At 38.8% G+C, this 14031-nt stretch overlaps 1 protein-coding gene across 3 annotated transcripts in view; it reads right to left on the bottom strand.

The window, feature by feature from the left end:
* Positions 1-14031, bottom strand: part of GRM1 (glutamate metabotropic receptor 1) — a 178678-nt gene that overhangs the window by 66089 nt on the left and 98558 nt on the right. For all 3 annotated transcript variants that reach the window (XM_018916962.3, XM_050973013.1, XM_050973012.1), the window contains exon 3: positions 131-366. In XM_018916962.3, the coding sequence (XP_018772507.1) occupies positions 131-366 (236 nt within the window). The remainder of the gene's footprint in view (positions 1-130; positions 367-14031) is intronic.

Raw genomic sequence — 14031 nt, forward strand, 5'->3', positions numbered from 1 at the left:
CCCAAAAAAACCAAACAAAAAGCCAATAAAACAACAACAAGAAAAACCCAAACCAGAACCAAGGAAATTTTTTTTGCCAGAGCACAGATTCAAAAGCCAGAAAAAACATTTGAAATGTTTGACAAGTTACCAGTGCAATTCTTCTGGAAGTTGGGATTCTCTAGCGGGTGCCCTGGAATGCGGCACTGAAATCTGTGCTGCCAGAACTCGGGAAACCAGGGGTTGCGGGTGTTGGTGTCCAGACGTAGCTTCAGGTAGTAGTCATCAAATGCCAGCACCTCGGGAGACTGAAGCTTGATAGTGATGCCTCCATTGGCTTCAGGTTCATAGCCTTCAATGACTTCATCTCTGTCTGCCCAACCGTCACTGAAAAGAGGCAAAAAGCCGCCTATTACATAAAGACAGAAAGCTGCTTTTGGAAGAGCTACCAGCCAAAGGCAGGCTGGCACCCTTGGAAGGAAGTGATTAATGGGGAATCTAAAGATGTAAAATTCAGGCAGAAAAAGCGGAGTGATAGCAACTTGTAACGAGCAGTCTGACTGATTTCTTGCAGAGTCCTCATTAACTCAACCAGAATAATGAGGTTTTATCCTTGTCCTTCTGGAAAGGTTATTTAGGCATAGCTTGTGCTGTGATATCCCTGTGACTGAAGAGATTCTGCTTAATTTCTGCTGTCCTGTAAGAGGTAACTGAGAAAATTATTGTTGTTGAAAAGGAAAATGAGCCAGAATCCTGGATTTTTTTCAAAATAGACCACAGCATGCATGGATCATACAGCTAGAAGAGCAATTCAAATCAAACATGACATGAGAATTGCATTCTGTTGGAAGAGAATGGAGTAAGATTACTGGACCAAACCAGAAATAAAACCACATACTATTCTCCCACTTCATGGAATTTGTGATAAAATGCTTTTTTTCCCCCACATCCTTCTTCTTTTATTCTTTTTTTTTTCTTTTTTATTAAGAAAAATGGCTTTCTGCTTTACTTCCCTGTTTGTTCATATATGAGATGCTTTTGAAAACCTGAAGATAAAGCTCTTTCTTGATGACATTATTTTATGGAAAGTCTGTCTTAACAGGTTTGAATAAAGTCCATTGGGCTTAGCATTTGAGCTTTAGTTTAGTTCTTTAGTTCTTTTTCTCCTTCTTTAAGTGTCCATTGATTTAGTGTCATTCTGCAGTTCTTATTAGGGTCCCCCAAGAACAATGCTTTTACAGTCTAATTTAAGTGCAAATATAAGTCAGCCATTGCTTAATCTTAAAATGCTGGACATGCAATGAGAGAAATAGATTATTCTGGCACCTCAAATCTAGGTCTATGGCATTCAGAATCAAATCAGCTGCACTGCTTCTGTGAATGGCAGACAGATGAAGCACTTCCAGCAGCAAAGAGCAATTCACCACTGAGAGAAGTCTCAGATTCACCCAAAAGAGGATGCATCCTGAATTCCAGACAGACTGAAAGAAGGTCTTTGTTAGAAGCTTTTCACCACAGCCTTTAGAAGAGTATTGTGGTGCATTCCATTACCAGCTGAGGGCATTTATGAGACATTCAGCACAGGGTGCACCTGAATCTCCACAAAAGAAAATATAGATGATTTGAAGTAGCAAGCTTTGTCACAGTCCTGGTCAAACAGCTGTAAAGTGACTATGTGCTGGACATGTGAGCTTTTGGTCCTCAGCCACCAGACTAAACAGCTGCGTGGTTTAATTGGCATTCACATTAACTGCTGCATTTCTGCTCTGAGACCCCAGAAAGAAAATGGCAGTTTTCCATTAAAATACAGGAAAACCCACGTAGTAAATTCTTTCCACATCTGAAACACAACACATGCCTCTGTTATGGAAGTTATTTGAGACATGGAGCATCTGACAGTGCAGAATAATCAATGCATTCCTTTCAACCTACTCTCAGGATCTCAATAATCTATATTTTAAGATGGCATTTCATGGCGCCTTCGAGGCAGGATTTCTCCTCTGTTTTGCCCTTTGATGAGGCCTTGCAGGAGAACCACCCAAAATTTTTGAGTTGACTAACTGCTGACAAATATCTTCATTCAGCATGAGATTCATGTGTGTCCCTGTTGCATTTCAAATGCAGCATAAAAGCAAAGAGCAGGAGGAGATGCAGGGTGTAGGTCACAGGAGGGAAACAGCAATTTCGGAAGTGTCCCAAAGGGACTCTCTCTGTCAAGCTGAACCTGTCAGAAGCTTCTGGTCACTCCTTCCCACAGCCTGGGGTGCAGGCTACTCAGTGTCTGGTACCAATACAGCCCAAGAGATACCCATGTGGCTCAGCCTTGGCCTGACAGCTGCACTTGAATTACCACTGGGGTACACAGGGTTAAAAATCTACAATTTGTCCATCTCTGCTCCCTGCCCTAGCAGACTGCCTGAAATTCTGGAGGGGGAAATATTCCACAGTTCAACTTCTCTGCATCACCCACTCTTCACTTGTCCATTTGTGAGGACAAATAATAAAAAGTACCATGCTCCCCAGACTACTTCATGACAGACCATGGTCTAGGAATTCCTCGTCTAGATAACGTGTACAAAGGTAAAACCATGAAAACTAACCTTCTGGATTTCACATAATTCAAGATGGAAATTTTCACTAAAGAGGAGAAAAAGACACAGCATTTATTTTTTCTTATGTGGGGGAAAAGTAAGAAAGGGATCACTCTTACAGTATGAGTAATTAACTCCTAATTACCTAATTACCTAATTATTTGTCACAATGTTTTTGGCTTTCAAACAGTAGGTTCAAGCAGAAACATTAGCAAGACACAAGAATTAAGTAAATTGAGACATTTTTTACAAGACCTTGTTGAAATGCATTAGTTTTTGCTACTGCTTGGATTTCTACTAGCCAAAAAATAGCAATTTATTTTTCCTCTCCCCTTCCCCAATATGTTTAGCTTGGAAAATGGCCACACAAATTCTGAAGGCAAAACGAAGCAAATCTCCAAAACAAGAGGAAGTGTATTTTGAGGGCAGCTCATTGAAAAGTTCCCCTAAACTGGAACACAGATTGTCACCTAATGTTTCTTTGTCTCTTTCTTGCCCCAAATATTTTACATTCTCTTTTTAACTTCCTCAAATTGTTAAATCTGTCTGGTAAGTCTCATCTTCAGCAAAATGTGAAGAAAAATCACTAGAATCAGAGAAAAAATGGTTCATAGGTATTGAAGCTCATATGAGAGCCTAGCTCTACTTTCAGTAAAATCAAGAAAGCAAAAAAGAGTCCTCTGGTTTCTTACAGGATCTGTGCCATCCTGGCAGTTACAGGCTGAGGTGAAATTTGCACTAAGTGGGATGTGCAGCCCTACCTGCAGCTGTGGGAAGATTATTTGAGACCAAAGATTCTGTTATAATATCTTTCTGGATTCCTTTTTGCTGTTTATATACATATTAAAAAAGATTCTCTGGAAGCACTGCACCCCTGGTGTCATATGAATAAATGGATAGTGGTCCAGAAGATGGTGGGGAAAAAATTACGTTTTTATTGCATGATACTGATGGTCAGATGACAGTGACAGAATCACAAGACCAATAGCTGAGTCAACATAAAAATGAAATTTCATTTTAAATAGGAAGCACATACTATTCTTTTGTTGTCAGAACAAGTACATTCCACCTACTATCCTGCTGAATAGCAAGTAGCACCACACATAGCACTTTTTTCTAGCCTGTCTTTCCTTGCCTTTGCTACAGATTTCAGGAGGTGGCCCAATATCCATTACCCAAACTGCCAGCCCTGGTAAGTGTCCATGTATGTGACAATCTAGCCTTGAAAGGTGCTGGGTACCTTGTGCAACTGATGATCTGAAGCTCTGTGAGGGAGTTTCAAGTGTGATGACAGAAACAGTGAGGGAGGGAAAAGCATGTGGGTGTCAAACTAGCAACCACTCTTTTTGCTCTTAGGAGAGAAAGAACAGCTTTTGTTATGGTTTTGTGGTGTTTACCACAGTAAAAACAGTCACTGATACTTTGCAAGCTGCTCTTGGTCCAAGTCCCAGTCTGGGGGCTGACATTAATGATACCAACCCCAAATTTCAATATTCACTCACAAACAAAAATCAGGTGGAAAGGGAAAAAGCTCAAAGCTACCCCAGAGGATGAGAAGTCCTAGTTACCATTATCACAGATGGGATTTGAAGAAACAAAGCTTTTTTTTTTTTAATCAGTTTACTGTTCTGTTAATATGTGACAATGGACATCACTGAATTGTGGCTTAAGCATCTTAGCCTTCTATATTTTCTGAACTGCAGTCACATATATTCTTGTGACTGAAACACCGGGAGAAATGGAATGGATTTCCAATTTCCTCTCCTCTTCCAAACATGAATACTGTCAGCTGCTTTTCACAAGGGCTGATGAGACAACCAGCAATCAGCCTTTCTATTTTCATCTCTTCAGGGCTTAACTCTTAAGTGCTGCAGCAGCAGGTCTGCTCTGCTTCTCAGCACAGTACTCAGAGAGCTATTCATCCAGGTGCTTTTTCCAAACAGGCAAACCTACAAAAGTAAACACACTATTGTTTATGAGGACTGCTTTCCCTGTGATTATTGTCAAGTTAGCATCCTTTCACACGTAAAGAAAATGAAATACATTCGTTAGTCACAGACACTGACTGCACCCTTGATCTCTGCACCCTTGAATAGTTTGATCTGACTGACCAAAGCTATAGAGGGCAATTGATTTAGAGTCCTCTGACTGGAGATCTGCGACTCCCTTTTGAATTAGCTGAGGTTATATTTTCTTAAGAAGTTTTCATTCATTATGAGATATTTTCTTTCTCTATGAACAAGTTATAAAAGAGAAAAAATTAAGAGCAGGAAGCCCTTTGAAATGCTAAATGAATTATTTCTGCAATAATCCTTCTGAATACAGCAGATATTCTTGTCATTATAAAACCAAATAAATCAATCATATGTTAATATGATTTCTATCTCTTTAGTTTCAAGTATTTAACCTTCACAGTGGCTCCCTGCAGCTATCCCATTCAAACAGGATGGCAGCGAACTAGGTGACCGTAACTGTCACACAAAAGGCTCAGAATCTACATTCTTGCCTTGCCTCCTTTCCACAAAACTAAAGTCCATGTCAGTATACCTCCCCTGACATGTTGATATATTTCCCTGCAGAGCCCAGTGCTGAATGTCTTCTTGCCACACTCTCATGGCTGCCAGCTGGCCTGCTGTTCTGTCAGACTTCTAATGCATTTAAGTATGAGCACAGCACCACTCCGAGAATTCAACATTCAATAAAGTGCCAAGACATTTTGTTGATATGTTAATATCTGTATTTTTAAAAACAATTATTATATTCTGGATTATGAACATATGTTTTTAAAAGGCTGGGCATTTTAATTGAAAATACTTTTTGCAAAACTGTCCTGTGTTGTAGTCAGACACTTCTTTTTAGAGGCTCAGACACTGCTTATGTAGAGGTATTTCAAAATGCAACTGAACCCAAAATAGTGATAAGTAGCATTTAAATAATTTGTTATTTGATTCTGGCAAATACCAGTGGTCTCAATTTCTAGAGCTGATCAGACATGAAAGCCTGCAAATTTCACTTTCTCATTTTATAGGAGTCTTTTCTGACAGCATCCCACTGGAAGAGCCTGCACACATTCTCCTGTCTGCATGCAAGAGTTGTATAACTCCTCTTCTTTACCTGCAGAATGGATGGAAAGAGAGCTCAGCCAACCCAAAAACCGACCCAAAAAGTAGCTGTGTGGCAAGTGGAGTAATTTTATAGGAAAAAAACCAGTGTTGCCACTTGCTATGATCATAGGTGGTACAATCAGGCCCAGAGTTACTCATTAACAGCTCTGCAGCTGATTGCTCAGCTGCCTTCTTCTTGGAATAGATTTTTTTAAAGAATCCTTTATTTCACCAGCCTGATGTGAAGGAAAAACACAATTACCTTATTGTGAAGGAGGATGAGCCTATTCTCTGGCAATAAGGAGCACTACCAAAGATACTCAGTGTCTGTGTAATACATGTCTTAAGCAGTAGATGCCATGTAAAGGAAATTGAGACTGTCCAATACTCACAAGTCAGCAACTCAGAAAGTGACTTTCCTCCTTAGGCGCGTGCACTGTCAGTCAATCCCAGCAGCCAGCAATGTCAGCTAAAGGGTGCTGATCATTATTGCTAATGAGTATTGTTGCAAACATGGGGAAAAAAAGGCCATTCTTTGCATTTACTCATTTAGCTAATTCACCAGAATGACACACTTGCATTGAAGGGTGGGAGACCTTTCTTAAGCTGCCAACCAGGAATTTTTAAAAAACTTAGTTTTACTTTCACCTGTGTTATAATCCTAACAATATGTGGAAATTAACCCCATGGCTACAGATAAGCCTGTATGTCACTGCTGGCAAGAGCAGGCTGAAAGACTATGTACTGTCAGTCTGTAACCTGACGCTTGCTGACAACTGACTGAACTCCTTAAAACCAGAAGAATCAAGTTCACTAAATTTTCTCAGCTGAAAGGAAGCCAAACAGGTGGTACCATACAATCATAGAATGGCTTGGATTGTAAGGGACCTTAAAAGTCATCTAGTTCCAGCCCCCCTGCCATGGCCAGAGACACCTTTCACTAGACTAGGTTACTCAAAGCCACATCCAGTCTAGCCTGGAAGATTTTGAGGAATGGGGCATTCCCAGGTTTTCTGGGAAACCTGTGTCAGTGTCTCACCACTTTCAAAATAAATAACTTCTTCCTAATATCCTATCTAAACCCACCCTTTTTCAGTTTAAAACAAATCCTTCCTGTCCTATCACTACAAGCCCTTGTAAAAATTTTCCCTACATTTTCTTATAAGCCCTCCTTAGGTGCTGAAAGGTGCTAAAGGCTCTGAAGTCTTCTTTTCTCCAGGTTTAATAACTCAACCTATCTTCACAGGGTTGGAGCTCCAGCCCTCTGATCATCTTGGGGGCCTCCTCTGAACTTGCTCCAACAGGTCCAAAACCTTCTGGGTCCCTGGAGTTGGACACACTACTCCAGGTGAGGTCTCACAAAAGCAGAAAGCTGGAAAAGCCTCCTCTGATGTAGGCCTCAATATAGTCCAGTAGTTTGGCTCCTGCATGTACGGACGGAGATGGGTAGGAGTCATCACCTTCCAAGATCCCTGTCTTTCTCAACCAGTGTCACAAGGTACTTTGGGATTCATATCTGTTTCCTTTTCCCACAAACTCTGCTGTGGTCAAATGTATCCTGAATTCCAGCCTTTAGATTTCCCCAGTTTGCTCACCTCCATAGGTCACTCTTGACTAAAATGAGCTGAAAGCATGGGAATATCAGTTCTCCACATTGGTAGCATAAGAAGAAAACCACTGAAGCTTCTTCTGGGAAAGCTTTAGAAAGCAAAACATAAACAGAAGACTGCTGTCTTGATGATGTCATGCACACATAAAAGGTACAAGAGGAGCATTTGGTGCCAGACTGCACAGATTTTAGACTGAGACTGAATAGCACGTCAAGGATCAAAACAACTGAAGAAGAGACTGGTATGATTTACCAGTTAACCCTGCTCCACTTGAGACAGCTCTGTGTACACATTATGGTTTCAATTCTAATGTCCTATAGGAGGTGCTATTTCCTGGGAGAAATTGAGATATGAAGTTTAAAAAGTTTAAAAATAATTCCAAGGCCACTTCCTGGAAGTTATTTGTCACATTTCTTTGTAAAATTTCTGTCCTTGTCAGATTCTGCTTCATGACATTGCAAACAACATTTTTCGCTTCCCGTTCATGATTACTGAAAGCTCACAGTCATAGTAGCACATTAGTTATTATATTTCACACAAACAAAAAATGTTGGTAAGGGCTTGAATATTTTATTTAGTCAATCAGAGATTTTTTTTTGAATGAATGACTCTCTGTAAAGAACCTAAAGTTGGTAAATGACAGTTCACAATGTTTCAAATTATCATCATTCACTTCCGTGCGAATGTTCAAAGTTTTTGCACTGTTCATTTAAAAATGTAGATTATAACCTTGTGGACCATGATGGATTGTATTTTGCAAATATGTATTTACAAAGGTTTTAATTATCATATGTGGTGCATATATTTGCATGTAATTTGCATAATGTAATTTCACTGCCTATCATGCAGGCAATATCTTGGAGATTCTTTACTGTGAAGACTCTTGATATGTTTGGCATTTTTAAATGTAGTTGCTGCTTTTATGCAGGAAAGGATTTACTGTTCTCAAGAGTGCACAATGCTGTATATCTTGGAAAATCAGGAACCATTCATGTATTCTCTAAGGCAAAGGCTGATTTTTCAAAAGGGATGCACATGCTTTCACCACAGACTGACAAGTGGATTAAATTCTTGCTCTGCATGTTTAAAATTCATGACATGAGGCATCATGAAAGCACAGTATCTTTTCCAAATGGAAGCATGTGTGTAGAGAAGAATATCTAATTTTAAACAAACACACACAAATTTGAAACTTTAATCTTAGTACTGTGCCTCATCTAAGGTGCTCTTGGGCTCCAATTTCACAGAAATACAGAATCACAGAAAAAGCTAAATTGGAAGGGACCCACAAGGGTCATTGAAGTCCAACTCCTGGCCCTTCACAGGACACCCCAAGAGCCACACCATGTGCCTGTGAGAATTGTACAAACACTTGAATTCTGTTAATCTGGTGCTGTGGCCAATTCCCTGGGGAGCCTGTTCCAGTGCCCAAACACCCTCTGAGTGAAGAACCTTTTCCTGCTATCCAACCTAAACCTCCCCTGACAGAACTTCAGCCACATCCAGTGAAATCCAAATTTTTTACCATCTTATTTATATATATATAAATTTAAAAGCAGAGATGTTTTGTCTTTCATCTCTCTACCAGTTCCAGGGGATTTTTTGTATTGCCTTGCTGCTGCTTTGCTTTGCTGTATGTGCAAGAAGACTCCACCAAAAAATTAATATGTATAGTAAGGATATTGTCCTTCCTGCTATAAAAAGCCCAACTGTAATCCCTTTTCAGGATGGATAATTAGGAAGAAATATTCCTGCTGGTTCTTCCAACCTGTCCGAAAGGTACTGACAGAGACTGACAACCATGTAAAGGCGTCAAGGGGAATGGAATCATTCCTGCCTCTACTCCAGCCAACTACAGTCTTGGGGCTGGATCTGAAGGACTGGAAAGAGAGATATCATATGGAGGGGAAACACACACACACACGTATATATATATAAATACAGGAAAGAGATCAGGTAAAGACAAGTCCCTCTTTGCTCCATGTCACTCCATCAGATCTTGCTGGATGCTTGGATATTAATTTTTTTGCACTTATGAAAATGATAAATCATAGATGTCTTTCCTAACCACAAGCAGAAAAAGTGGAAGCACAGTTCCTTTCTTTCCTCCTTGTTTTGTGTTTTTGAGGTTCTGCTAAGGAACAGGAAAATAGAAAAACATCCTAGAATCCCATTTCCATTTCCATACAAACCATACTTTCAAAATAGCATGAATTGCAGCCTTTAGATTTCTCCATGATAGTTGTTTACTTTCACAGGATAATCCAAAGTTTCCCTTTAGGGTTTATATTTTTAGCTGATTCCCTCAAGCCATCGCTTACTGTAACCATCTCATATTACAAGAGTTAAGAGAAATACACAGAATTTATAGGCCTTTTCTCAGTATAAATCAAATTTCAAATATGAAGATCTCAAGAGTACATCCCATATCTTTCATTAGCTTTCCAATACTGGTTTGCATGTAAACTATTTTTCATACCTGCACAAGGTTTCTGGAATGCCTTTTCCACAGTCATTCTTTGTTTAGGAATTGCTTTTTCCTTTGCTAGCCCTTTAATTAAGCTGTGTCTGCAGAGGAACTGGCAGCTGTCGGTGAGAGCCCATTATCCATTCATACCAACATGTACTAAAATGGGCTTTGAAAATCAGATTGAATAAAAAGAAGTGCAGAAGAAGAAGTACGATTGAACCCATGATAAAATCACAAAGCTCATGAAGATATTAATCAAAGTTATCATATATTAGAATAGCTCCCTAAACGACTGTTTTTACCAAATCTATTTTAAAGTTGTCTTAATCTGCCTTCTCTCTTTTTTACGTTCTGTGCATAATTGAACATCTAGATTATCATGAATGTTTATGAATAATGTAATTTCCACTCAAATATTTATAAGTCATTCATTTGGAATAACATATTGATATGGGAAATATCAAATTCATATTATGCTAGTGAGTCTCCTAAGCACCTTAACCATTCCAGTGAGAGAATCAAGTAATACTTTAAGGCCTGAATACATAAACACAGAATAAATAAAATCATTAGACTTCAATAACCTACTAGCACAACATCCCATTTTTTTTGACAGTAAAGAAAAGCTCATGAAATGCTAGGAGGCCAAGAAACCAATGAATTATTTGAATAATGAATTCACCTGAAAATTAACCAATTGTTTAATGAACAATTGCCAAACATTAAACGTGTGTAATACCTTGAATTTTTTTATAATTGACTTTGTTCAGATAATTCTATTATACTTGACCTGAAGCAAATATTAGAGAGCATTTAAAAACCTATAAAAATATTTGTACGTGTCTATTCCTGTAGCCATACACTTATGAAATAAGAATTTTAAGAACAGTCCTATGCTTGTCTAGACCAAATTTAGTTCGACACTGCCTGGCTAACCTCTATACCTTAAAGTTCCTGCTTCAGCTAGCAGAGCTAGAATAGGACAGTGGCAGTCTTTTAGGTACTAAGGTCTCAGGTATCCAGTCCCTATTAGAACCAAAAAGGTCCTGAATGTAACTGGAAATTATCAGATATCTTTCTCAGAGGGACCACTGAAATGTGCTATCTTGTTTAAATGCACTTATTAAAGATTAGATCACGAGTTTATCATTCAGATTGTTCAAGTGGTATTCCTTCCAGGTGTCATGCTGGCATCACTGAAAAAGCTAGGATTGCAGATGCTCACTAGCATAAAGAAAAGGTTCACACAGGCTCCTGCTAGCATGCAGATGGATGTTATAATATTGCATCCCACAGAAACCTCATTTTGTAGCATGTGGGACATGGAATAGCCATAGCGAGGTGCATATTTAAATGCTCAGTTTGCATGCAGCAATACCTGTCTACCCTCCTGACTATCTAGGGATAGGAAAAAGCAGCTATTAAAGCATTTTTCTTTAAAAAAATTATTAATATGCAGACTTACTCAAGTGTAAACATAAGTGAAGATCTACTAAAAGTGATAGGTTTCATTTAAGTTATGCTAATCAGATTTTATTTTAAAAATATTTAAAACCCACTTATTGTTTATAAACATTATTGACAATTGTGAACAGATGTATATTTAGAAAGAGCAGAATGATTTGCCAAAATCTTGCTCAGACTAGATGTATCTGTACAGGTACTTGAAAACATGCTTAAAACTACAGGAGTAAGAGAGTTTCATATACTTTTTATATGGTCCAGCCAAACTGAAATTAAGTAAATGTACATTGAGGAAACTACTGGTATTTCATTAGACTAAATAAAATGCATCAAAGTCACAACTGAGAAGGCCTCCGTTCTTCAAAGTGCCTAATTCACCAAATCACCAAATTAATGTCCAATATAATCAGATTAATTTCAAAACAAAACAAATATTAATCCTTGTTAGTTCTGAACTAGAGATTGAGAAGGCATATTTTTTCCTTCTAAATCCCAAGTTGTACGTGAGTGAATTGGAAGATTTCTTCCAGGCAATACGTCTGGATATCTTTTCTGATATCAGATATTTCCCTGATGAAAACTTGTCTTAATGACCATCTGTCCCAAAAAAAGATGGAGGCTTCTCTTCTTATGTAGAAGCTATGTTTGTACTTTTTATTTATGCAGTCATGGAATAATTAATGTTGAAAGAGATCCTTGGAGATCCTACAGCTTAGAGCTTAGGAAGACGTGGTCCATGCAATCTCCCTTTAAGTAATTTGTCTCATTCCCGTCATTTTCTTTGGATCATTAGAGTCATGTAACTTGGGAGACAACAAATCTCTGTAAATTAAGTTTTACACTTTTACATAGGAAGATAAAACTTCTTTTATATTTCATTAATCTATTGACCCCAGAGTAATCAAAATGTTCCCAGGATCAAATTCTATTAATTAGTGATGATAATGGAAAACTGAAGCAAGCTTTTTAAAAATAGTACCTGATTTTGTCTGGCTTTTGAACAAAGGCACAACTGTGAAAGATTAACTTGACCATCCTCCTACAAGATACAGTGAGAACTCTTTCCTTTTCCTTTCATGAATCTAGCCAGAGAAGAAGAATGTGCATGGAGCAACAGAGAACACCTACTTGTAAGCTGCTTCATGCAGTACTGGGATATGCAAAGAAAATCTGAAAGGCAATGTGCAGAAACTTGTCTTGAGTAAAAATGCTGCATTAATGGACAAGGAAAGGTGTAAGAGTAAAAGCCAAATGGAATCAAGTAAAGCCTGCTGTCAGGATGCTGCATGGGCCAGCTACTCCTTGAGGACTGGGGAGCTGGGAGCTGAAGGGGAGCCCTGGGCAGGGCCGTGCCAGCCAGGGCTCAGCCCCGTTGTGCCCAGGCCAGGAGACCCAGGGACACCCAGGTGCCGTGGCCAGGTTCAGAGTCCATTCTGCTTTCAGCCTTTTGAATGATTTTTAAAATCTCTTAAATAGAGATGGGAAACATTGTCTGCTTAATGTTTCTGTCCCACAAGTACAACTGCTACAGTCATCACAGACATGCAACATGTCCAGGCAGAAGAGAGAATTACCCTCGTGACAACAAACTGGACCATTGCCATTTCCTGAAGGTAAAAAAGAAGAGGAAATTCAAAACCATGGAGAAGATGACAAGTCCCCAGTGTTGTTATTTCTTTTTACTCTATGGCTGAATGATATCCAAAAGGTTTAGAATCAATCTCAAATAAACCACTCACAGAAATCTGCTCTACCTCTATCAACAAGCTCTGAAAGCAAATTTTTAAATCCATGTTTATACATGAAAATCAGAGAAAAAAAATTACTTCTAGGGAAACCTTCAAAATAAAAAATACTTGCTTGTATTCATCTATTGAAATACCAACAAAACCTACAGAATTTAAGGTTAAGTCACATGCAAGTTAAGAGAAAAGAAACCAAAAAACCCCAAGCAGAACAACAACAAGAAAAACAAAATCCCAAACACAACAATGTGGAGGGAGAAGGAAAATTCAAAAAAATTACTCTTGTGGCACAAACTTAAGAACAGCAGTCTGAAACTTTGAATACAAGGACCGTTCCTCACAAAAAAGTAGAAGGGAGAAAAAATTGATGAAAGTGGAGAGAGCCAGATAAAAAGCTCTCGATTTTCTGTATTATGTCCAGTGAGCTGTAAGTAAAGAAAGATTGCACAGTTGGTACTACCTCAGGAGAAACCTGGGATGTGATTAAAAGCCAAACAGGCAGAGTGCTTTCATCTGCTTCCTGCTGTCTTAGAAAGGACAAATGTTTGAGTTTCCCAAGTCCCCTTTGACCTTTTACTGGCGGCCACCTGTGCTTAGTCCTATACCTTCCTCTCTACTTGATTTCAGGTGCATTATAACTCCTTCTTTCCCATCCCAGTGAGAACTAAAGCATGGAGAATTTTAATGGGCCCAGTTAGGAGGAATGAACACAAAGGACTGTCCTATAGAAGCCTGAGCCTTGATGGACCAGCAATTCTACATGGAGCTAATTACTTATCCCTTGTGAATACCATGGGGTTGATTCTGGATCCTTTAACTGTGGCCTGTTAACACCTACTTATCTGAGGGATACAAAAGGAAATAAATGAGATTGCTCAGGATTAGTAAGCTTCAATCAGTTAGAGAAATGAAGGAGTATGAGGGCAGTATCAAGATCACTTCAATCATGGTGCTTTTCAGAAAGTCCATGGCAGACAGAGGACACAATGGTTGGGAAAGAATGCAGATATGTCAGTATTTTGAGGGTTTTAAAGAGTGTATAAATACAGATATATAAAAACATTGGCA

This window comes from Serinus canaria, chromosome 3 (assembly GCF_022539315.1).
Source record: "Serinus canaria isolate serCan28SL12 chromosome 3, serCan2020, whole genome shotgun sequence".
In the NCBI taxonomy this organism is placed as follows: Eukaryota; Metazoa; Chordata; class Aves; order Passeriformes; family Fringillidae; genus Serinus; species Serinus canaria.